Genomic DNA, 26,326 nt, shown 5'->3' with positions numbered 1-26,326 from the left:
AATGATTTATCAGGCTAGAATATTTTCAATGTTTAAATTTTATTACACTTTCCTTCCTTTGGCAGTAACAGAAAATTGTGGTAGATTCTGAAGTCCTTTGGAAGCAAAGGATCTGCACAGATATCTGAGCAAAGATATTTGTAGTGACTTGCTAAACAGATAAGAGCCTGGGAAAAATGAGTGGACAGTTTGGGTCAGGATGTTATTAGAGGCCAGTTTTGGTCTTCATAGTGTTTGTGCTGTTCCAGCCGCTCGTGAGATCACAGAAGCCTGCAGAGAAGGAAACAATGGAATTTGATGTTATACCAAACATCAAACAGGGTTGAAGGTTCTGTGACCTCTGCAAGTAATTAAAATAAAGCTTCGCTGGAAAATGGTAGGCTACTGCCACAGTTCCTGTTTTACAATTCATGACATTCCTTAAGGGATTTCAAAGATGAGTCTGAGTTATTCTTTGTGCTGCTCCTTAGTCCTTAAGAGAGTTAAGAAATCAGGTCATTCTCCTCAGAGTCATGGTAGAACTAAATATTTGATTAGGTTTGGCCATCAAATGGGCCCATTATACCTGTTCATAAAAATTTAAAAAAAAAGAAAAGGGGGAGGGGCTTTTACTCTTAAAGGTACTCTTTCAACTACATAGCAGGTTTTGTGGTATTAAAATAGTATTAGAAAACTAAAGCTTTCTACATGTTTAATAGCTGTTTGTCAGGTGACTGCTGAGATATCTTTGAATGGAGAGTGAGTGCAGCTGTGCAAATGTAACGCAACAAATATGCACTTAATTGTGTCCTTTGGCCAGCAGAAAATGTCTGTTGGTAATTAGTTCTTCCTCTACCAGACCCACTGGCATGTGAGCTCTCCTAGTGGGATTCTTGTTATTGTTCTCTCTGGCTCTTGTTCACTGTTGTTCTGGAAGGAAGGACAGAACTGAAGGCATGAGTAATAGGAAATCTTAAGCTCTCATGTTCACCAAAGAGGAAAACATTTATTTAATCAGACTAGAGCTCTACAAGCACTCAGAGAATAAAAGTTAGTCTTGTGGCAAGTGGGGACAGAGGGGATGGACTCAGAAAATACAGTCCTTGGCTTTTGAAGTACTATTACCATGGGGTTAAAGCTGTATTTTATGCTGGGTATCTGGGGCACGTTGTATCAGCTTGCGTGCAGCTGTATTTGTAGCTCCCGGGTTAGAATCGTTCTTGCAATATCCACCATTGCCTTCCTTGACACCTATGAGTAACAGTACAGTTTTGGCTTCAGGAGGTCCCCAATGGCATTTTGATAAAGTGAAGGCAAATGAGTGTTGTGCACATTTGTGAAAAGGTTGGAACATCAGTGGTGTGAGAAGGGGTTGTAGGGGAGCTCAGTGCGTTGTGTTTAACTGGTGCTTCAAGTAGCACCCTACCTCCCAGCCTTTTAGTTTACCTTTTAAACTGCAAGAGGTCTCTAAGCTTGATGCATGCGGTGTGTAATGCAATGACTGTGTTCTGCGACCTTTCTCATACTGGACAACTGTACAGGGTTATTACCCCCCCATTAGAGGGAGCCTTCAAAGCCCCCTGTGAACAGTACACAGTGGCTTTTAAAATGGCATTGCAGACTGGTTTAGTTGGCTGAGGAGGATTTGTATGTCCCAGTTGAAGTTATTTATGAGAATAGTATGCTGGAAGAAGGCTGAAAATTGATAGCTGCTGAGTCTGAAAAGGTGATCTAAGGAAAACTTGGTGTTGCTTATTTTTAACTATTATTATAGGTCTTGGTATTGTTATAATACATAATAGAGCTTGTACTTTCGCTAATGTTACTTGGGACATGTCCTCTGCAGAATATACACATCCAGCTCCCCTATGTAGCCCATCGTCTGTGAATCCTGACTACTGAACCTCTAACTGTCATTCATAAGCCTTAGAGGAGAGGTGATTATGTGGATTTATTCTCAGGACTGGTCATTATGAATACATTCTGTAATGGTTTTCCTTGGTAGTGTTTCTCCAAAGTATTTTATGAAGGACATTAACCTTCTTTGTAGATTGGGAATCTGAAGCTCAGTGTTGCTAAAGACTTGATTCCAGTATGTCTTGAAATTACCAGAATAAATAGAACCTTAATACGTTGTAAAATAATGCTAAAGCCTATTTTCTTTACATGAATATGCATATAATGCACATATTGTGTGTAGTATATGTATTTAGTAGTATATAGAAAATAAATAGAATGCATATATCCCCGGTCAACCACAATTCAGTGAGACTTGCAGAACCATGGAAAGCTACTCAAATTTAACATCAGTATATTTAAATTTATAATTACACTTATAATATACTTTTGGCCACTGTTCCTTCATTCTGGAGTTCTAAGACTCTGGAAGTATTTGGTAAATGAGAATATACTACCACTTTTTTAAATCTAAATTTTTCTGTCTGCGGTATTCAAATGAGATTTAATCTGAGAACCTACTTTAGATTTGTCAGTGTGGGTAGAAGATAAATAGGAAAGTCAGAAGAGATTGTATCTTGTTATAAATTGATAACTGATGTTCTTTGCTTCTACTCAAATGCAAGTGCCAGCTGATTTAACAGAGAATTTATAGGCAGTGACAGTAACACGTAGGTTTAATATTTTATTTGACAAGAAACTGCTGTCAATTCATTCAATTCCATTTAAGAATTTGTATGCAAAGGAAGAGCAATAATGTTCAATATTATTTTGGTTGGTTTTAGCACTTCTAGCTAAGCAAAACCAGGGTATTTACAGCTATTAATTCAGCGTACTCAAACTTAGTTTAGGGACAGTCCTCTGAGGTATGGGTCATAGTTTGCACTTGATGGTTTGGATTGTCCTGAAGACCTCAACTAAAGCTGAAATAATTCAGAAGAGATCATAAGCAATATGATAGATCAAAACCTAGTGGCTGAATAGCTGTATTTTGAACAGAAAAGTGTTTTGTTGCTGCTGGCAGGGTGCAAGATGCCACTTGAGAAGTCCTTGTGTAGCAAAGCTAACTGTAAAGGATTTCTGGACGTGAAGTGGACTTGAGAAGGGGTAAGGAGAGCTAGGAATAGCGAGAAGGCAAGTGCCTTTAACCCTCTTGCACCTTAGCTGAAGGATGTTCAGGGCAAATGTGCACTGAATTAATGTTACTTGTTACTGCCAACATTGGATTGAGATAGAAACCTTACAGTCTACAGCACAGTAGCATAAGATTACAGGAAACTGCACATTGGACATACTGAATGAGGGTTTAATAGCCTGAGAGCAAGATGGACAAGACCAGACGTCTAAAAAGTGTGAATATTTCATCCCCTTGTAGATCAAAAGGTTTTCCTAATACATTGTAAATGACTGACATTTAGCAACTAGTTTTCTCAGATGATCACAGCAAATCAAGCACAGCAAGATTAGCCCTAAGTTAGTTGAGATGCAGATTGTTTTCCAGTGCATACCTACTGAAGAAAGGCTTCCAATCCTGAGCCGTAGAAACATTACTGAGGTGGAAAACTCATGAAACTGGTTTGGAAGCATTCAGCAACAAGTGCAGCTGCTGTGGTATGTAACTCCCCCAAAACCTCTCTTGTGCAGGATGTATTAGCACTTCCACTTAGCAAGGTTGTGTTACCTGGGGCATGGTGGTCATTCGTCATCACTCACACTAGGCTAAAATTTGGAAAGTTGTTTCAGACTTGGGGAAAGATCTGATAAAATTGGTCTCTTTTGAAGAGACAGGTGTACATTGTTTAAACTGTATTCTCTTGACAGTAGCGTATCAGAAGTTTTTCCAGGAAAAAAATCTTCAGAGAGGCCACAGGTCTACACATAATAGTGTGATGAATTCTGGATTTGTTTCTCCTATAAATAGCCTGGCTTTTAAAAACATGTAAACTGCTTATAGCAATTAACAGGCGAGTACTTGAATCTGGGTGCCCTTTTCTAAAGGATCCTCAAGAAAGGCTTTGTGTTGAGGAGAAAAATAAGTGGAATGTTTATCGGATGATCATGGCAAGTGAAAGACTCATCAATATTGGCACTAGATGGACCGGATACAGACCCTTTTAGGACAAAGTATGGATCAAGCTAGTAGAAGTAACTGACCTGTGAATTAACTGCAAAACAAGGAACAGGAAACTCAGAAGCCTGGGGTAGGACAGCCAGAGTAGCTGTGCAAAACCCAAAGGATTGGCACCTTTTGCTTATGATAATGAAATGCAGCATTTGATTAAAACAGAGGTGCAATATGGCTTTTTTGTTCCTAAACAAAACCCAACCAACCAAAACCCTCAAAAACCCCCAAACCAAAGCCACCACACCTCAAAGGCCAGACTGGAAGAAGAGAAGCTGAAACTGTATAGGTGTGAACGCATGATTTTCTTTGTTCACATGCCATGGTCCTCTCAATATAGATATCTCTGCTGGATCCTAACTGCCCTTCTTAAAACTACATTTGCCTTAGTTGAGCATCAGGGTGCTTGGTAGGGAATTATTTCTTTATAAAACCTACTTCATCTGGTAATACTTATGTACCAAGGTTTCAGCCTTTTGTGTCTGGGAATTTGGGAAGCATCTCAAAGGACACAATCCCAGCTCAGATGGAATATCTCAGAGGTTAATTAATAATAATATAACAGGCCCTGTACTTTTTCCAGTTCAGACTACGTAGCTACTCAGCTATCCTACTGAATAACTTCTGAGAAGTTATTAAATTTATTTCAGAAAAATCCATGTGCCTACTGAAAATTTGAGCTCTGTTAAGCAGCAGCACAGTTATGCTGCAGAGATATTCTTTAGTTGGATGAGACAGGGAGAGCCCAGAAAAGATTCCTGTTTTATTATTTCAAATGTATTTTTCAATTATTGTCTTCCTGTTTAGAGAAGATCCTTTCTGGCAGTGATTCAGCCACCTTAGGAATTTTTTATATCTCATTAACTGGGAGCAGTTCCCAGGACATTAGATTTGCCATCATCTTTAAATCAAATACGTCTGAAATCACTTGTGACAAGAAGCTCTGTGGGCCCCATTCTGCTGAAGAACTTCAGGAATGCTCAGAAGTTGGGATATTTTTTTACCAAACACAGATAAAATTGCTGTTCCTCTGTATGTACAATATTGTTTGTGTGAGGCAGAAAGTACAGAAAAGGATGTCGGCTTCTGCTGAGTGCTGAGCTGTCTGAATTGGAGATCCATCTTTGAACACCGTTCAATATTCATAGCCCTAAGCTGCATATATGTACAAGTACCTGTTCTTTGCACGTCTGCATTCAAGATCAGAATAGCTGTGGTTTGATGCCAGCATTACATTTCAGATACAGAGTTTCTTCATTTTCTTTTTCTTAAATTCCAGTGTTGAATGGAACTGATGGGACACCTCAGGGGTTAAATAATTGCTAGAGTCAGACTGAAGAAGACAGCCAATAATGAAAATGATAAAAAGAGAATAAGCATTAACTGTGTTTTTCCTTCTCGGTTCAATATTGGTTTTGTTGCTGCAAGTCAAGCATCAATTCTGCATTTCCTCCCTCATTAGCTTTTCTTCCCAGAATAGGCATATCTTGTAGTGACCTTTCATTCTCCCTTTTACCAGAGCCCCTTTTTTGCCTGACAGGTCTAAATCTGCTGTGCAAAAAATAAATACTAAATCACATTAGTCTCCCTGTCTGGTGGATGCTGCCCTCTAAGGAGTGGGAATCAACAGCAAAGGCACTCTCTGAGTAAGAGAAGTGCAGGTTTTTTGCTACTGAAGAGTGAGTACATGGCTAAAATAACAGCACACTGAGACCTCTTCTCTGGCCTTGTATTGCTGAAATTCCTTGACAGGAATTGGTCTTAGTGATAATGAAAGATAAATAGTCATGTCCACAAACACCACTGTCTCTGTGAATAGCTACCTTTCCTGACCTTCCCTAAAATCAAACCCAGGTACTGCACTACTAGGGCAGGAACAAATGAGAACATTAAAATTAAATGGTGCAACTGTACCTGTAGAAGGGCTGGATGGTAGACCTGGTTGTCTGGTAGTTGTCAGGTACTTTAAGCCATGTACTTCGTTATCTCATATAAATACTTTTAAATACTAAGCCTGTATAGTCAATGTTGAATGCAAACCAAAAATATGTTGTTATTCATCTCAGTAGACACAAGGAAAGGTTGAATTTAGTAATGTTACAGTCTCAGGTATAATGAAGTAGGAAATGGATTTGATGACATTTTACAAGTCAGCTACAGAGTAAACAGGTATTTTGTGCATATAACATCTCAGTCGATAGGGAATATTTTGTGAAAAAGGATTTGAGGTTAACTTGTTTAGAAAGCCAGATACAATTTTAAAGACTTTTAGAATTCATTACTTGTCACTATTAAGGGTTTTTTAGGATTAATTATTTTTTGATTTAAAAAGCCTGATGTGGTCATTGCATGCTTAGTTTCTGATGCAAGGAAATTAATACATTGGTTGCTTTGGTCTCCTAAGGAGAAGAAATCACATTAATATCTGTGCCTTGATTTTTTCCTGTCTTTGTAGGCCTGAAATCTGATCAGCTTTGTTTATTATGGGTATCAATGTATTTAAGAGAATGAATGGCTCAGTGGATTTGGATTTGCGTAATAGGATCTGGAGTATTTAGCATCTTTACATCAATAGTTCAAATTTAGCTCAAGCTGTCTGTGCTAGTGTAGCTTCTCAAGTCAGGCATCTGTGAGTTAAGTTAGTGGTCCCAGAAGTGGCTCTAGAAAGCTCTCTCTATTAATGCCCATACCAGCAGTGTCAGGAAGAAGGCCAAGGAATGAAAACTGTCGTTCATTGTCTAAATTCATCCATAACAATGGAGCAATTGAGAAAATACGTTTGACACAATGAGGAGGCAGCAGGTTTACACAAATATCTAACAGCAGTGTGACATTCATTGCCTTGGACTGTTGGATAGATGGATATTTAAAAAGGTATTGGGCAAATCATGAAGAGTAGATACATTTTTACATAGCCTCCAGTATTGTCTTGTTTCTTACAGCCTTTTACCCTAAGTAGTCACTGCTGGCCTCTGTTGAGGACAGGATACTGGACTAGATAGACCTCTGGACTGAAGCAGTATGGCAGATCTTACATTCTCGTCGCTATTGTCACATCATGAGGGCAATGTTGTATCATAACAGGTGAACTAGAAGAAAAATGGCAGTGGTCTGTTAGCAAATAGTGAGTGCTCACAAAGCAATGCAATGTGTTGGTCACTCATTTCCCTTTTTTATTTTTGTTTAGGCAGGTGACAAGCATTATCATCCAAGCTGTGCACGATGCAGCAGGTGCAACCAAATGTTCACGGAAGGAGAAGAAATGTATCTGCAAGGTAAGGATGTCTCCATTCCAGAACAAGAAAATTGGACTTTGTAATTTTTCTGTCACAGACTTCAGGAGTTTATAAACCATCCCCATGTAATAAAGGCAAAGAGGACTATAGCCATTCTCTCTTCAATAGTGTTCTCACTTGAAACCCTTTTGTTCTAGTAGGTGGCCATAACAGTGGCATTGCAGTGACTCTACACCCTAGCTGAGACAGACTGTTTTCAAAAGCTGTGTAGCAAAAATGAAATTTCTTAGGCTGCCTCTGAATTTGGCATCTCATGGATAGCTTAGTACCCAGACTGGTATACGGGATACCAAACAAAGTGAGAGGGTTTCCCCTGAATTCTGCTGATCAGTTTCTGGACCACACTCCAAACTGTAAAAGACAATGGAAAAACTTCCAGAGGCTGCAGTGAGCTTGTCTTGAGTCATAGCAGATCTCATTCCCCATGCGCATTGACATTATCTCCTCTGGTTTATAACCGCACTTGCTTGCCTTGCCTATTTCCCTTTTATCTGGTCATGTCTCTCTTTTTATTCCCATTTACTTTATTTTTATGTCTTTCTACAGTCACTTCTTTCTTGTATGTTCATTTTCATCTCCTCTTTCTTATTAACAGTCTCACACTCCCAGGTATTGCCAAGCACATTTTTTTTCATGATCTTTTCACATAAAAAAGAATGTGCTCTCTCCATTGATTGAAAAGTATCCTTGATCTGAATTCCACCTACTCTCCCAGAAGATAGCATGTTAACTGTTAAGCTAGAGTTATTTTTATTACTTGCTGTAGTATTAATTAATGTTGGTAGAAAGATGTATAATACACATTTATGCAAGCCAGAAATCAAAGTGAAAAAGGCAGATACATGTTGGGATTTTATATATTGTACTTATGTTAGAAAACTTGCTTGGTATACCTGAAAGGACTGTAAAAGAGTAGGAAGGAAACAACGAAAGTGTGGTGGTAGCCATCTCTTGAAATTCTGAGGAGGGATTCCTTCTGGAGGAATTCCAAAATTAAGATAATACTGTTAAGGAATTCCTTTGAAGCTAACTTATTTTGTAGTTTGTCTTCCCTTGCAGTCCATCCCTCTCATCTCTCACTGACCTTATACCTTAGTCATCTTATTCCAGTGATGCACAGAACTGGATATTGAGTTGTGTAGCAGCTCTGCATTGCAAGAGCAAGGAGAGGCTGGAAGAGGTCTCAGTAGGAAGTACTGCTTTCTGATGGCAAATTGGAAAGACTGATTTGAAAGCAGCAGTTACTGCATCTGACAACTGGTAGTCTTAGTTTCCCCACATCATAGTATGATAAAGTACAGACAGAGTTCAAGGTGAGCATCAGTTCATCCTTTGCTGTTATTAATAACAGCTGTTTGCAACTGAAGCTGTTTGCACCAGTCTAGCAGAGAGTGGGCGTTCACGTTGATTGGGCAGTCTGTAGTGTAAATTTCTGCAGATCCAAATAAGACAGAAGGTATTGCTTCTAGTTAAACAAGGCTAGATTTTGTCCTGGCCAAGTTCAGGTGATGTGAAAGATGAGAGGAGAGACACCTGGCTCCTTGATCTGCCATCGTTCTCTTCTTGGCTGTATCTCCCTTTCTGTGGTTGTGAATTAACGTTCTTCATGCTCACTCTGTCTCAGAGGAGGAGCAGCCCAAGTTGCATTGCTTTATTGTCCACAAGCTGTTTTCTGACTAAATAATGTTATTGCTGAGTGTGTTCCAGACTGTCTTGCCAAAGCTTTCCTTGCTGAATTCAGCATGCTTGTAAGTGTAAGGGACCTAAAAGCTCTCAGCTGAAATGTATATCCTGTCTCCATCCAAATCATTTACCCTAGGGTGCAGAATAACAGCATTCCAAGCATTTCTCTGAAATAAAAATACAACACCACAACACTAAAGCTAGAACAAAAATCACATTATTGATAAAATATATGAAAATAGGCAGCTTAAATCTCACTTCTAATTGTCCTCTCCACAGGACATGAAAGCATTGCATTGGTATTGCTTTGTATAATAGAGGAACCTGTCAGGTTTGTGGTAGCTACTTGTGTTAGAAGGGTGTGGAAAACCTGCAAAAGGAGAACATGGGAAAACAAGCTGTCTATTTGGGGGCTTTCTATGTTAAGGATGGTTTGAATAATACTAGCAGAAGCACTCTGGCTTTGCCCTGCTCCAACACAGGAAAAAGAAGCAGCATCAGAAACTTTCTCTTTCCCATTAACTTCCTAGTAATATATTACTATATGGACTGCCCCAGAAGACTGTTGCTGAGCTAGGATGTTGCTCAGCATTTAAAGGGATGCTTCACTTGATTCTCACACAGGCTTTCAGCCTTATTCAATGTGTCAATAGTAGCCCGAGTTACTGATTTTTAGTGCGCTGTATGTTGAAACAATGGTATGTGCAAAGTAAAAAGCTGAGTAAATGAACATGTTGGTGTCTGCCAAGTGAGCAAACAAACATATGTTAAGAATGGGAATAACCACAATTTGCTGAACTGTTTACGGTAGGAAAAAGAGGGACAATGCAGCTTGAGAATTTGCACTGTTCCAAGCATTTCCAAATTGATTGGCATGTTTGGATGAATAAAATCTACAAGTTGTAGGTGGCTCAGAGTTCAAGATCATGAAAAATATTTACATTTAACTTCTTAAGCCTGCTCTGATTGGTTTTTTTTTAATTTCACATATTTCAAACCTCTTACTTTGTAAAAGAAAACTCACAACCGTTAGCTAAGTTTCACCCTGAAAATGACATGCAGACTCTCTTGCATTTCTCATTCACTTCCAGCAGCTGCAGCATCCTCCTGGGGTGTCCCTAAAATTGTGCCAGTTTGTGCTAAATACTGCCCAAAAATACAGTGACAGCTTTTTCTTTGATGGTGGGTATAGCTGAATGGAAAAGAAACTGAGGTACAGAGGAACAGAGATCATTTTTCTCAGGGTCACACAGGAAGCTCACAGCTGAATTTGAGAGTTGAACCTAAACCTTCTGAGTCTTAGTTCATCAGCTTTATAACATGAACTCCCTTCCTCCTGAGTGCTTGGATCCGTCTGACCTCCTGAACAAATGCACAGGGCATGCTTCTTTCCTGATCTTGCAGGCTCTGTGGGTTCCTGGCTCTGAGGCTGCTGTTTGTTTACAGAGAAGGCTGTTGGTACACTTCTCCCTGTTGTCTGATTGTTTCCCCCTGCCAAATGCACAGTTTCTTCTTCCTCAGCTTAGACTCAAAGCCAAACATCTCACACCCTTGATCCAGAGTCACGGCGTTCTCTCCAGTCTCCTGATGATGATTATACTGTGTGCTGCTGAGAAGTGAAATCATTCCTGCTGGTCTTTACTTCTGCACTGAGCCATGTAAGGGCTCGTTAGAACAAAATTTCCAGGGGCCCTGACCCGTACCTCTCCTGGGCTCTGAGGGTGGGGTTTCCTCTGACTGCACTTGAGCTAATAGTCACCAGCAGGAGACCTGGACTTTGCTCTGTTTGGTTTCTTTGTGGAGAGAGTGAAGAGGTGACATTCCCCCCTGCAGACAGACAAGGCTCTGTATTGGCTTTGCGGTGACTGGAATGAAGTTTGAATTTGACTGCAGCTGCAGTCAGTGTTAAAAATCAGCATTAGCTTCTACTCCATTTCAACTTGGCTAATATGTGCCAGGAGCTTCCCAGCAGTGACCACAGTTTACACTCTGTTCCAAAGGAGAACTGAAATGGGATGGAAGTGCTCCTTGCCCCTGACACTGCTCAGCCTCTTGGGGACAGCCAGATATTTCCATTTTTACAGCATAAGAGAGAATCCCATGTTTTGGGACACAAACAGCAGAGACCTTGCCTTTTTTAGTAGGATGTGTAGCTGGAATACGCCATGTGTAAATGCCAGTGCAACACATGCCACTGACTTTGCAGAGCAAGGGGTAGAAATGATACGTATGCCAATGGCAAGTATGGTACACTGTGATCTACGGAGAGGCTCTTTCACATACTGCTTTGTACCACTTCTGTCATAAGTGCTTCTCCAGCCTAGTGCAGTGGGTGAGATACAGCCCTGACTGCTGCGTTGTGAATTTTCTAATTTTGCTTTTTCTGTTGCATTTTGCGTAATTGCAGGGAAGAGGTGATCTGAGTAATGCTTTACAGTAACTGAATATGACACCTATTGCTCAAGGAAGTCATAGGACTTTCCCAGTATTAATGGACTTATAATCAGAACTTCCTTTTTACGTGCAGTGCAGTATGTAAGGGGAGAACAAATCAGGTAACCATGGCCCAGTTCTTTTGCTCTTACCCTCCATCCTGCCCAGAGGAACCCTCTGTCTTTCAGTTCCTTCAGCTGGTGCGTGCTGACTTCCTTGCTGCTTGAGGCTGTTTGAGTTTTAATTAAGAATGTGTGCAAAGTGCTTTGACAGCCTCAGGAAGATGCTGCTGTAGATGGGCCAAGGATTTGAATTTTTTTTTGTTTCACTTGTATTTCTCATGAGCTAGAATTGAATGTGAATTACTTGCATAGTTCATACACATTCACCATGCAATGAAGGGATTCTCTTTAATAACTGACTTGTCATGACCAGAAATTGTCTGCTTTGCTCTGAATAAAGATGGGTTTTTTCCTCCCTCAGGTTCCACTGTCTGGCATCCCGACTGTAAGCAATCCACTAAGACTGAAGATAAGCTACGGGTAAGCCGAATTCATGGCAATGACACACCAGATATTTTGCACACACAATAATGGAATGTTGTTTTTAAGAGAGTGACTTTTTCCGTGTGTTTTTCGCATAGCTGTCACCACACTGGCAGAATAAACAGTGGAGGCACTTCTGAGGTATTGCTCTGATTTTTAGGCTCACCAACCTGCACATACCTGTCTCAGTGCACTGCCTTAAAGGTAGTGTAATTTACTGACATACAGACATTGCAAAGTCTCTAAGACACTTCATTTCATATCTCAATTATTGTGACAGAGACTCTTAAGGAGAAGATGTGAACAGGGCAAATGCTATGATATATTTTAGTATTTTTGCACATCTGTGTAATTGCTCTATAGTTACCCCTGTTCTGCATGGTTATTTACAGCATTTAGATAATATGGACTCTTCTTCCTTTGCCATCCAAATAAACCTCAGCCTAAAGTGATCCTAATTTGAATGCCAAGAAGAGCCGCAGTTACCCTTGGAGTCACCTCAGCATATCCAGACAAACTTTTTGGATCAAATACTTGATGGCAGTAATGCTGCACTGATAAATGCTGGAGCCTGGCTTTTTGCATGCACCAGGCAATTCTAAGCGCATATTCACTAATTCATCTTAGAATCATAGAATCATAGAATCATTTAGGTTGGAAAAGACCTTCAAGATCATCAAGTCCAACCATCAACCATGCCCACTAAACCATGTCCTGAAGTGCCTTGTCTACGTGCTTTTTGAATGCCTCCAGGGATGGTGACTCAACCACTTCCCTGGGCAGCCTGTTCCAATACCTGACAACCCTTTCAGTAAAGAAATTTTTCCTAATATCCAACCTAAACCTCCCCCGCCGCAACTGGAGGCCATCTCCTCTCGTCCTATCACTAGTTACTTGATAGAAGAAACCAGCACCCACCTCGCTACAACCTCCTTTCAGGTAGTTGTAGAGAGCAATAAGGTCTCCCCTCAGCCTCCTTTTCTCCAGCCTAAACAACCCCAGCTCCCTCAGCCGCTCCTCATAAGACTTGTGCTCCAGGCCCCTCACCAGCTTTGTTGCCCTTCTCTGGACACGCTCCAGCACCTCAATGTCTTTCCTGCAGTGAGGGGCCCCAAACGGAACACAGCACTCGAGGTGCAGCCTCACCAGTGCTGAGTACAGGGGAACAACCTTCTGGACAATTTTCTCTTTTTGATGTCTCAGCTGGTCCTTTGAACTTTGCTAGTTTTTCTGGATATGAATATTAGAGACTGCATATGAATAAAATGTCTTTCAGACAAGGAAAATAAGAGGTACTGGCATGGAGATACCTAGGATATCCTGTGGGTTGTGTTCTATGTGTGGCTTATTCACAGGAAGCCATGCTCTTTAGAATTTATTCAGGTGCACTGGTCTGTAAAACATCCCCTGCAGAGAATTTACTATGATTGTAGGTAATGTGCAGATAAATTTTTGTTGAGCAGAGTTCATGTTAGTGTGGGCTCTGCTGGTAATACAGAATTATAATTGGCCCTAGATGGGCATGTGATCTAGCATGGCCAAACGTCACTGTAGGTACCATCCAGCATTTGCACATTGTTCTATCCCAACTTTCCATAAGAAAATGGAAAATTATGCTGGACCGGATTTTCTTCCTCATTTAACAGTTTGAATGTAAGACAGTGTTTTGGCCCTGCTTAAGCGTCAGAATGCTTGTGCTTTGTAGTGATAGTTGGGGTACAATACCTCCCTTTCACTTGGACCCAAGAGTCTTATCAAAGCACTCCTGGCTACATTGTAGCCCTTATAAACCTTCTCCAGCTGACCTTATAAATTAGTTGGCTTATTTCCATTCCCCATGGAAATGGCCAAAGTCCTCTTCAAATATTTTCCTTTTTTCTATCACACATTCAAGCACGTCAGTCATCTTCTCCCTCAGCTAATTTTAATTGAAGTGAGTAAAGTAAGTGAATTCATCCACCTGCGAGACTTTGCCTAAGTGAGCTCTTGCAGGAAAATGAAGTGAAGCGAAAGAATGCATATTAAGGGAACATCTGAGAAATGTTAAGGCACAGCTATCCAAGGTCGCCTTTTCCTAGATGAGAGCTTCTATGCAGAGGTTTAATATCTTTAAAAAGCATTGACAAATGCACTGTACTGTAGCTAGCTGGAGAGATGGAGAATTTTTTGCTTCAGCTGTCCATCACAGATCATCTCTATCTACTCCAATGCAAAGTCAGACACCTTATTTTAAAATCAGTTTGAGTTCACTTTGCTGACGTTGACACACGTTTCATTCTGCTGACTCAAATGAAGGCAATAGCAAACAGGTAGGTACAGAAACAAATGAAACTGGGGGAACTATGTGCTATTTAAACATGTCACCACTAAATTATGAACTGTACTTTGATTGACTTTCAGTTTCTTATGACACACATTTAGACCTGATGTGAGAATTGGAATCTGCTTTATGAGTTGACAAATATAGCCACTTTCAGGGTCAGGCCTAGATTTTCTGGTGGTTCTGCAAAAAGCCAGTGATATGGCCTATTTGCTCTGCTAAGTTTCCTTACCCTATAGAGCAAAACAAAACAAAAAGCCCTTTTATCACTGAAGTCACTTCAGAAGTTTTCAGCAAGTTCTGTTTTCTCTCAGTAACTGAATTGTGATATAAACTGATTGGCATTCTAGCTGGTCAAGATCTGAGAGGGAGTTCATAAAAACAATGGTTGCTTTAGATCTTCCCCCCACTGGATATTTGTGGAGGATTACAAAGCCAAAACAAGCAGAAAATAAAGCAACCATATATACGTTACAAAAATATACATTGCTTGGGGTTTTTTTTTACAACTGTCTGGCTGTTCGTGATTCTGCAGGGATCAGTAAGTAACATAGATATTATAATGTACAGATTATTATCTAGCAAGTAGATATTAGTAATTTGATTGAAAAAAGAGCTTAACCACTGAGCTGGTGAGACTGCTATCCTTTTCACTCATTTTTCCCTTTTGTTTTTCATGACAGCATTCCTCATCTGAGTTCTTTTATCCAAAGAGTCTGGTTCTGCGCAGGCCACGCTCTGCAGAGGTTTGCTGTTGTGTTTTCATAGTGTTGATAATGGTCTTCTTTACTGAGAAGATTCTTCATTATTGTCATTTGCTGTGCTTGCTACTACTTCCGCCACACAGCTTTCCTGCTATCACTTGCCACCAGGGGCACTGACGCTGTATTTTGCATCATGTGGTGCAGTGTTGTTTGTTAATTCTCACATTTTTTATTTTGCTTATTGAAATGCTTTAAATTAATTTATTTTTTTTAGATTCAGATGAGCTTTTGGGGGCTGTAGTATTGTTCTTCCAGCGTTACAGAAAGTTTTCCTTCTAAAACGAAAAATTGGAGTGCAAATATGAAGCAAATGAAAATGGTGAAAAGCATCTGACTTTAAAGTGATGGTTAAAAAGAAGTAGTTTTCATGAACAATGGCTCATGCTTTTAGAAAAAAAAATGCTGTCAGTTAAATAAGTTCCTTTTTTATATGTATTGACCAACTACACATGAATGCTTTAGTTGAGAAAATATTTACAAAATTCCAGGTTTGGACGTGTTCTGTGTGCTGCCCAAGAGCATTTGCCCCTCTCTAATCTGGGGCACATCCACATCCAAGTTGGGAGATCCTCCCCGTCCTCTTGATTCTGGACTACATGTCTACTTTCAGACTTCCTTGAGTTTGCTTTGCACCTACAAACACCACCCGCTTCCATTTCTTCTCCTTCAGGGCAGTTTATTCAGGGCTTATTACTTGTGTCTGCTGTGGGGCACACCTGAGGTCGCTTTCAGCTGATAACAAAGTAAGAATGTACTGATATGGGCTTAGTACAGGCTAGTGGTAGGCAGACAGGCTGATAGAGTCCGTGCCACTGGATTTCCATTGTGTCTGCTGGTGCTGCCTTCACATCTCTAATTGCAAAGTAGATGTAGTCATATTATCAGCCAGGGCAGGATATTTGTGTTAGATTGTGGTAGTCTGCAGGGTAGCATTATATGGTTGAATCCAATGCTGTGATTCAGTGGGAGTTAATGCAAGCCCTGTGCCCTTTGTCCAGCACAGTACTTCAGTCAGTTAACTTAGGATGTTGCAATGTATTAACCACTCTTGAATGCTGTGCGCTCTGTTAGCTACAGAAATACGTATCAAGAAAATACAGCTATAAAGATGTGTTATCAGTGCTCCTAAGGAGGGCAGTGTCTCTGCAGTCCTAGGCTTTATGGAATCGAGTGTTGGAGTCTGTGAACAGCAAACTGTGGGACCATCTCAGTCATCTTTTAGGCAAGCATAGTAGCTTTTTGCGTTTAGCTTAGCATGCACGAGTCTTGAGTTCTGGTGCTGAAATCCAGGAGCCTTAGGATTAAAAAACCAAATCCTATCCAATGTATTAGAAAAATATACAAGGCCAAATAGGAGCAGCCCATGTCAAAATAAAGGTATGTTCTTTTTCTTGATTTGTGGGCTGTGTAAGATACAAATATCTTAGGGTCAGATGAATAGACTCTTGTGTAAATCTAGTCAGTATTAAATTCTGTTTAGATTTACATAATCATTATACTAAGTGTAATTCAAGGCAGATTTTGGCTTCGAGTGTTCTTCTGCAGAATAGACACAAAGATGCTATCATTGCTGTTGCTACAAAGATGGACCAAAGGCTTGAATCTATGTGAAAATTGTAGGTTGAAAATTGCAGGGTGAAATCCTGTGAATTCTTTGAGAAGTTTCCTGTTGAATTCAGTATGTTCTGGGCTTCCCACTTTATTTTCTTCTGCTTTCCACTTAACTTACCCTTGGTGAAGGCTACGTTTGCATGAGTAGTCTTGTAAAAGTTTGTTTGGTAGCAATGTGCCTTCAATGATTATGTGCTGAAAATTCATTCTCCTCTCTAGCCTTTGTGTCTAGAAAGGAAGAAAAATTAGTTGTAACCTATTAATATGTGTGTCTGTGTGAGTTTGAACTAACCTGTTCACTGGTTTTTGTCTTGATGCTTACATAGTGTAGATTTTTTAGGCAGAGAAATAATGAATCCATGCATTAGAAGGAAACACTCTTGTAAGGAGAAGGGTACAGTTAAACTAGCAGACAGGCACAAGGAATGCTGTAACACTGAGGTGCTTTACTGGTCTTGTACACGGCCACTGAAAATTACTGAAATCCGTAGGAAGCCTGTGTTTCATGAACCCTGGTTCCAAGTCCTAAATAACTGTAAAACCTTGCAGTTGATGAAGCAGGTAGTCAGAGTAGTTAAGTGTTGTACTGAGAAAGCCAAATTCCTTGCTATTGCAGAATTGTGTCTGCCTAGTAGAATAAATTACATCCTAGTCTTCTATTAGTTTATTTTTAAACATGCTTCACTTAAAGCAGCTTCTGAGGTTTAGAGAATTTGCTTAAGCTATAATGTTAAATGTTATTAAGTGAAAACATATTCATTCTTCTGCAGCTATTAACACCACCTTGCATAATGAACTCTATCAAAAAACTAAGGCAGGTACTGTAAACAATGCTGACGATGCCTTTGTTAAACAATAATGCATCCATTTGGCCAGATGTTCTTGGGATCAGTTTTGATCTGGTTGCCTGCACTTTTTATAGAGCACGATTCTGAACATCTGTACTTGAGAAAGCCAGAGCCACCACATTGTAGCAGCATCTGGACAATGTGAATGGCTCTAGCGTGGATATTTTTTTTTTTAAAGTTATTTATTTAGATAATGTGCCATGCATGATGACATGACAAACTGAGGTAAATGCAGATGAACATCTTAAGCTTTGCAATCTAATATTAAATTGAAAAGTTAATCAATTTGGGGCATAAGCATGGGTGACACGATAATTCATGTGAACCTGATAGGATGAGCATGACGGTGTTACCTGTGCCAATCTGCAAATGAAGTTCGTAAAGAACTTTTGCACTCAAGACAAGTGCATGGAATGAAGAACAAAAACATAAGAAGTCTGTGATAAAGTGGAAAATAACTGAGAAGTCTTGCAGATACTTTAGATGCTTTGTGATCTGGTTCTTTCCTTTGGCTCCTTTAGTGACTTGCATGAATTTCTACTGACTGAATTTCTATCGATTTTTTTCATACACTTCATAGACTTCCTGTATCTGGTACAGAAATCCCATATTGATATATTTACTACTGTTACATCCCTTTGGGTGGAAGAGGAAAGAAAAAAAAGATGACTCTTCTGCTGTCAGAAAATGTGGAGAAAGGCCATGCACCACAAGAAAAGAAAAAAAGATTAGTTGTAGTTCTTCATAGAAGTTTGCTTTAAATTTCTCTGCACAAAGGTGGCATTATGAAAAGCTCTATTTGAATGCTTCAAGAACAAGAACAATCATATAAAGAGTGTTCCAGATCTGTTTGTAGAAGTAAGCAGCTTAACTTGGTTTATTGCTGGGAGTGTAGAACAAGTGTCACAGGACTATTGTGATGGAACGAAATACCTCTAAATTAATGCATTCATATTAAAGGATGTTTCCTCTAATTTCTTTACCTGTCTTCTTCCGATAATGTGTGCAAGAGATGCTCACATGGTATCTCTACTGAAGGTTAAAGGTTAGATCAGGGATAGCTGCTATTCGTGTTTCACCTGTGCTCTGATCAGCTGTCCTCTAGGATGGAATTTACACCCCACTGCAGTTACATCAGTAGAGAACTTGACCTCCAGTGTGTCTCTTGCCACCTGTTTAAGATATAAAGTCACAACAGTGGTACACAGGGTCAGGGATTCTCGACTGCTAATGAAGATGTGATGTACAATCTAATAAAAGCCGTACATACCCTGTCACACTTTTTCAGTCAGGAGCTATTATAGGTCTGTTAGGAGAGGAGCCAACCATAGCAAGTAAAAGTATGCCAGAGGAACAGCTTATATCAAGGAATCTGTAGTGTATATTTGTTAAGGCAAGCAGCACAAATGTTTTTAAGTACAATGCAATTGTCTTTAGGGGAAGGTGCAGAGCTGTGAAGGATTCCAGACCATATGGGAGCAGCAGAGTAGGAAATAGCCATCTGTGATGGAAACAGCCTGTGTAATTCAAAACAAGAAATAGGGCAAAGTGAGGCAGGAAGGTTGAGAGGAGATGTAGAAGTTCTTTTTCATGCACTGTCTTCAGGGGTGTGTTGTGAACTTAAGAAAGATACAGGACTGGAGGTGAATAGAGGAGCCACAGAGTCCCAGGTCTGCTTGGATTAAGCTCCTCAGGAGAGGAATGGTGTGTGCTTAGGCAGTGGCTGGCAGGCTGGCATCCTGCCCAGGGAGTGCGGAGCTTTGCAATAGATGGAAGGTAAAACTGATGTAAGCAGGAAGAATTACAGAAAATAGAAAACTGGTTTTAAAGGCTCATGTCATATCTGGCTCATGGCTGTGTTAATGGGATGGTAATGAGGAGCTTGGAGCAGAAACACAGTGAGGAAATGAAGAACAGATGCTACAACTTGCCAGTCCATCTGACAACTGCTCCTGTACTCCAGGGTTAAGAGCACCTAAGTTGTTAGTTAACAGGATTTGGCTGAAACTATCTTAAGGTGTCTAACTTTATTTAATAAATTCACTGAAGTGATAAATACAAGTGAATTTTCCTTTGCTGGAAAGGTTTTTAGCAGTGACACTAAGAGATGAGACTAAGGAGATGAACCGAGAGCTGAAAATTTCTTGTTTTCTGAAGTTATTATGAAAGATCCAGAGCGAAGAGCAACCCAGAGGGCCTGCCAGGTGGGAAGAAGCCATAACTGCCTCTAACGCTTGTTTTCCTGCAACAGGGAGAATTGAGCAGACAGAACTCTTAAAGTATGTCTGCCAAAAGCCAAAGGTAACAGAGAAACCCCTAATATAGTACCTCAACTGCTTAATACTGTTCCGTATGTTGTCATGAAAACAATTGTTTTCCATAGCAACTGCAGCAACATGTTACATGTGTCTCCACTCAGACAGTGGTGTGAAATGGCAGAATGGAAGGGGGAATAAAGTTTCTCAACAACAGCCAGATTTTCCAGCTTAATTCTTGTAACATTTCCATGAAACAGGTGGTTGTTGTTGGTTTTGTTGCTTTGATTGCATCATGGGAGGAGCTTAAGGGCAGCTGAGAAATTTCTGTTCCCTTCTGGGATGTAGGAATTTGCAGCTACAGAGAGAAAAGGAAAGAAACACGTAAAGGTCCAGCTGAGAAAGTGTTCTCAGACATGCTCTGGAGAGGATTTGTGATTGTGTCAGTCCATGGCCACATCTGCTCTCTGATCTGAACCTTCACGGTTTTTTGGTGGAACATGTTCAAAGCCTTTATACCTCTGACCCTCCCTGAATGTGGTGATTTCATTTCCACAAATGAAGTCAGAGAAAGCCTGCTAGTCTTTCTAGTCTTTAGCATTTTTTATATGGATGGTTCCAGTAGCTTTCCTGGCTATGAAATAAAAGGTAGAAAGACTCTGAGGTCGGTTGAAAGATCCTTTCAGGAAATGCATGCTGTGAGATAAGAAAGGTCCAGTAACCTTGCGTTCAATCTAGATATTTCCTAAGAAAAATCAGCGAGCCAGGCTGTCAAGCTTTGTTTTTCTTCAGTGTGTGCCCGAAGGTCCCTTAGTTCAATGTCACAAGCTGACGAGGTAAGGACTATTTACCAAGATTTAATTTTCAGTGACTTTGAAGTATCCCACTGCAGTAGTGTCATCAGAGTCATCTGCTGATGCATTGCTTTGTGATGGGATTTGGTCTTTGCAGTCAATTAGGGAGCAAAAATTGTTCATGGTTTCTCAGTTGCAAGTGGGATATCGTTGACTACTCTTCTGTGTCTACTGCATGCCAAGTTTAGGAGTAATGGCCATGGTAGCCTGGGTGATTTTTGATCGAACAGATGTTTTTCAAATTCACCGAGCTTTCAGGACCCCACATCTCAGTGATAAGTCATTTTGTCTCCTCTCACAAAACTTTCCCCAGGGAATCAGTGTCTGTTTAGTCCTGATGAAGTGTTGGAAAATCTACTAAATGTGTAAAAGCACTGGCTCTGTAGGAATGTGCCTGTTCTCATGAATTTCAGTTTGTAAGACATTGTCATTAAACATCAGGACTTTTGCAGTATGAGGAATCATGAAATTTCAATCAACAGTTGAGCTTTCATGTTGCATCTAGAATGTGCTGCAGATGTAGGAACAGCTCCAAGCCAAGGATTTCTGGTCCTTCTACTTAGAAGGACTGAATTTAGTTCTGTATTTGTAATGGAAATCCAGTGATTGAACACCTGGAAAGTGATAACGTGTGTGCTGTGCTCCTCTCAATGGTTTTGTCTGCTGAACTGCTGATACCTCTAGCTGTTTGTGAACTAATGTTTTGATAAAATGAGCAGCAGGATTATCCTGGGTTGTACTTTGTATGGCTACTTGCAGTGTCTCTGGCAGGTGTTGTTTGATTTTGTTCATTATTATTAATGAACAGTCTTTTACATTGTATGATTTAGAAAACCTCTTTGCCCTCTCACAGCACTCCTTCCCCTACCAAAAAAAAAAAAAGCCTACTTGCCTCACAAGATTGTGAAATTTGCCAGAATGCTTGCATTTGTGTCAACATTTTTTCCTAAATTCAGTTAATTTCAAGATGTATGTAGATTTCTTCACTTAAAACCCAAATTACCAATGTTAATGGCTTCAGGTTGCTCTGAAAAGTTACTTTTTGTTTTTCAGCCTACAAGAACATCATCGGAAAGCATTTATTCCAGACCAGGTTCCAGTATACCTGGCTCTCCAGGCCACACTATCTATGTAAGTATGCCTTCTGATGAATAAGCTGCCGATCCCTTGCTTGCATGTAAAATACTTCATGCTGAAATAAATTGCTTTTATGCTGATGCTAATCCCTTTATTCTAGTGGTTAGATTGTTCAGCCTCTCGCCATGCAGTTTTTATAACTACAGAATTTCAAGAGCAGGGTAGGCCTTTTCCAGGTCACATTTCCCTTAGAAAGATACAGTAAATCTCTTGAAGTCATTTGGTGGTGTGAAGAGGGACAGAAGGCAGACAGGTCATCTGACTTTGTTAGGGGTTATGTGAGGAGATGTGTGTGCCTCGATATGCAGTTCTTGAGAGATCTGCTGTCTGCAGTTGCAGGACATGGGGAGGAGGGTCAGCTACACTAAAAGAAGCCTGGCTGGTACAACACCTTCCGTTTCAGAAGTCAGATGGTTTGGTTGTGGAAAGAAAGGTGTTTTTTATTTAAGAACAAAAATGATACTAAGCATCCTTCTTTTACTAAATTAACAGTGCTGAAAATGCAAAGCTATTGATATACTATTTTATTTGTGGTTACCTGAGATGTAGAGTGTTAATGTGATTCCTTCAGTAATTGAGCCTCCTCTTTCATTATTTTAGAGGATCTCTTTCACTTCTTGGCCTTATTATTGGTACCTTTTGAGCCCATAGGATCTTAGAAATTGAAATTGGAAATACATCAGCAGAAGGCTGGCCCCAAATTTTCAAAGGAATAATGTTTTTCTCTTCTTTTCATACCACTTTTCCAGGCATTTCAGTGTTGTAAATGTCAGTACCTTTTTTTTTCTTGGCAAAGAAGTCCACAGGGTCAAAAAAAAGAGTCATCTTTTGTGGCTGTACTAAGCCAGTTCTAAGGAGGAAGAATATCAACTCAAATGTACTTGGGTGAATAACAGAACAACTCGGCCTTCTCAAACTTGCTGTATTTCCATGCATATAACCTGCACTTCCAAAAACTCACATCCATTTAAGAATCCTGTTCCTTGAAAGTCCATATAACCTTCGTCCTCATATAAACCATGCTCACAGATAACCTGCACAAAACCCAAGGTAGAAGTGGAAGATAACAGCTAAGGAAGAAAATCACAGGAAGACAAGTTAGTGAGAGAGAGTCCCTTATGAGGGGAGCAAAGATGAAGGTATGCTGGGAAGAAAAGGCAGACCACAGGGCAAACTTTCTTTTCTGTTACCTATGCATAATGCTGAATCACTGACTTCATAGATAACCTTAGGATTACATAGGTGAAAATGTAGTATAAGACACAGAAATTTATCAGTTGCTTGTATAATAATGCAGAAAAATTACCAAAATTACAAATCTCAAGTCCTGAGTTTGAGTTAAATACTAGTTCTTCAGTGCATTTCAGCAACAGCAACAAAAATTATCTGATATATTAAAAATGTTCACACTGCAAATATCAAAACACAGAGCATGTCCTGGAGAACTGCCGGTCTGCTGGTAATATCAACTTCATAAGCTGTAGGTTATGAAATTTAACTGCTGCTCAACAGCACAGTCTGTAGGGCAACATAATGGCCTAGACCAGGGTCTACAGAAATATCTATGGTAATTTATATTGGATTAAGAATATCCAGACATATTTGCAGCTCATTAACAGACTGTGGTAAAAATATTACAGAAATAACATACCTTAATATACCTACATATTTTAAGGGTTAATTTGCTGAAGGTATTTTTTTATATCTGGTGAATAAAAACTGAACAGATTTGAGGCTATTTTTAGAACGTGTATTTCCTAGCTATTTCAAACCTTACTTCTCTATCAAAAAACGTTTTGTGTTGCTTCTAATTTATGGCATTGCTTAAGAACCACCAAGACCAGTGGTTGTTATGAGAGCTTGGGAAGGCAAATGCACTTTACTCCGAAAATACTAGGTGCTAGTACTCAGCAAGAATGGAACTGAACGTGAGTAGAAACAGATCAGCCTTATTTCCTTCTGCAGCTTGCTATGAATAAATAAAATATCTAGTAGAAGAATTGAAAACCAATTTGAATATTCCCTTTCGGTTTTAATCATCAAATCTGTTTCTGTAAGGTGGGTAGGAACGTATGATGGTTTTTTTAAAAGCCCTTTTTAAGTAAGGAAAGATATTAGCTATCTAAACTATATGGAAGGTCTCTTTCTAGCTTCTTCTAATGGGTGCAGCTGTCTTTGGAACTGATTTCCTACTTCCATTTTTTAACTAGTCAAGAGGTCCTTGCAGTTTTAGTGGAAAAAATAGTCTATGTTAGCACTATGTAGTATGCAGTTAATAAGCAACATACACCTTAGAAGCTTGGGTATAGGTTGAGCGGTGAGTGCAATATAATAATTTCAGTTGGAGTTTGGATACCCAGTCCTGACAAATAGTCCTGCTTGCCTTTTTATTTCCTTGTAATAAGTTTTATTTCCTCTCGTGTGCACAGTTATAAGTTGAATTTCTGTCTGTGGTCTTCTGCATGGAATCCTCTCATAATCTCTGTAATCTGCAAACTAAATTGATGTTATCACACATTTTACATATGGGGAAAACAAGAGCAGAAAGGTGAAAATACTTGCCTGAGGCCACAAAATGAGTCATTTGCAGAGCTGACCTTTACAGCTGACTACGGGGGATAAGAAACTTTTGTATTAGATCTGTATATGCCATGTTCTTTCTTTCCTACACTGAGAAAACACTGTGCGCTTTTGCAGAGGAGGCTTGCTGGAGAAGAACAAGAAGCAATCACTTCGCATGTAGAGTGCCAAAAAGGGTTTTCCGTAGCAACAGTGTGACAACAAATACACAAAAATCATAAATTCTGTGTAAAACAAAAATTACCAGTACATTTGTGTAAGTTAATTTATCTTCTGTCTTTGACCTTCAGGCAAAAGTAGACAATGAAATCCTTGATTACAAGGATTTAGCAGCCATTCCCAAAGTCAAGGCCATTTATGACATTGAACGTCCAGACCTAATTACTTATGAGCCATTCTACACTTCTGCCTACGAGGACAGACAGGAGAGACAGAGTCTTGGAGAGGTAATGAACCGACAAGCAACTCATTCTGCTATATGCTTTATTCAAAGCCTGCTTCGCTTCTATCCTCTTTTGAAACAGTTTCTAATTGACACTCCTAGATATTGTTGCTGCTGCTGTTCACAGTGCTTTTTGTCTGTTTGATCTGGGTTTAAATGGGAACAATCATGATGATGCCTCATGTGTGAAACTGCACAATTAAACACACAGTTAAACACCTACATTAACACCAGCCACTGGCAGAGGAATGGCGGGGGAGCAGAGGGAGGCTTGCAGGCTGTCTGTAGGTGCATTCTTGTAACTCACATGGATATCCTAGTCTTTGGGTACAGCAAAGTCCAGAATGTGAGGCAAAACCCAACCTCGTGGTGTGTTGTGGAGCACTGATATTCACAACAGAGTATGAGGAATACAGGGCAGTAAAAGGATTAAGAGCAGCGGGATGCTTTCTCTTACACATATTGAACGGAAATACATTTCCAGAGCACTTTGCTAGACATACTGGATAAAATCTGAACTGGGTCAGAATGAAGTGCTCTTCCACCTGGGATAGCAGGTTAGTTGTGTTATGTAAATAGCTGCCTCACATTTAGTAAGGATTCTTGTATCCTGCAATGATGGAAGAAAACCTATTTAATTTATTCTCTTAAATTTGTATTTAAAGATATCTTTCAGGTTGTAAGGTCCCCCAGTTTTCTCAGGTGAACTTCCATAGCTGCAATTACTATTTATATGGTTCCAGTGCAGATAGTGAAGCAGGTTTTGTCATGTAATACCATCTGACTGTAAATCAGACTTCCTGAATGCAAATCTAAATAGACATGGAAATGGATTTACTTTCTTGCAATCTCAGTGACTTTACTGACTGCAACTGAATGGAGTATGAAGACAAGCTGAGGAAAAAGGAAGTACAGTAAATCATTCACACCAGTGGTCTGAAGATGCCCAGATCAGTGACTGATAATCTGCTTTCTTAGCAAAGTGTTCTGCCCACCAACAGATCAGAGCTGCCTCCGTTTTTCTCCTTTGTTCTTTAATGTTTCATAGGGTTAGTCTTTTGAATTGTAACATGAGTTGGAAATTCAAGAGACTGTTCAGCTCAGGAATAAGATAAGAGATTAACAGGTCAGAATATTACACAATTTCCCCCCTCAAATTTATGTCGGTAGTGAATCAAGCTGACATCTGGTTCAAAACTACTGTGAGATTCATTGGTGACCTCTGACCAGTTCCAACAGGCCTGACCCATTCCACAAAACCCTCTACAAACACAAGTCTCTTGTTAGTCACAGAAAAGGAACTAATCTCACCCAGAGAAGGTGAACTATTTGTTAATCCTTAAGGGGAAGCTTCTTACTGACAAAGCAGTATGTTGGAAGTTGTCTGGTGTTATGCTTGTTCTGGGGATAAGCAAAAGCCTTTGGGGTTTTCTTACCCTGTATTTTCACCAGCATTAAATCCAGTTAATTTCTGGTGACTACAGAAATTTGTTCTGGAAAC

General features: G+C 39.8%; 1 protein-coding gene across 9 annotated transcripts in view; it reads left to right on the top strand.

Annotated features, from left to right (window-relative positions):
• ABLIM1 (actin binding LIM protein 1) overlaps positions 1 to 26,326 on the top strand; it is a 147,995-nt gene that overhangs the window by 83,629 nt on the left and 38,040 nt on the right. For 4 of the 9 annotated variants that reach the window (XM_052798385.1, XM_052798380.1, XM_052798378.1 and 1 more), the window contains exons 7-11: positions 7,245 to 7,332; positions 11,953 to 12,011; positions 15,018 to 15,080; positions 21,720 to 21,797; positions 24,674 to 24,829. In XM_052798385.1, the coding sequence (XP_052654345.1) occupies positions 7,245 to 7,332; positions 11,953 to 12,011; positions 15,018 to 15,080; positions 21,720 to 21,797; positions 24,674 to 24,829 (444 nt within the window). Of the gene's footprint in view, positions 1 to 7,244; positions 7,333 to 11,952; positions 12,012 to 15,017; positions 15,081 to 17,479; positions 17,528 to 21,719; positions 21,798 to 24,673; positions 24,830 to 26,326 lie in introns of all 9 variants that reach the window. The other 5 variants (XM_052798384.1, XM_052798377.1, XM_052798386.1 and 2 more) reach the window with 5 other exon arrangements.

Source organism: Harpia harpyja, chromosome 10 (genome assembly GCF_026419915.1).
Source record: "Harpia harpyja isolate bHarHar1 chromosome 10, bHarHar1 primary haplotype, whole genome shotgun sequence".
In the NCBI taxonomy this organism is placed as follows: domain Eukaryota; kingdom Metazoa; phylum Chordata; class Aves; order Accipitriformes; family Accipitridae; genus Harpia; species Harpia harpyja.
Note: the sequence above shows the minus strand (reverse complement) of the source record. Positions and strands in the feature narration are given on the sequence as shown.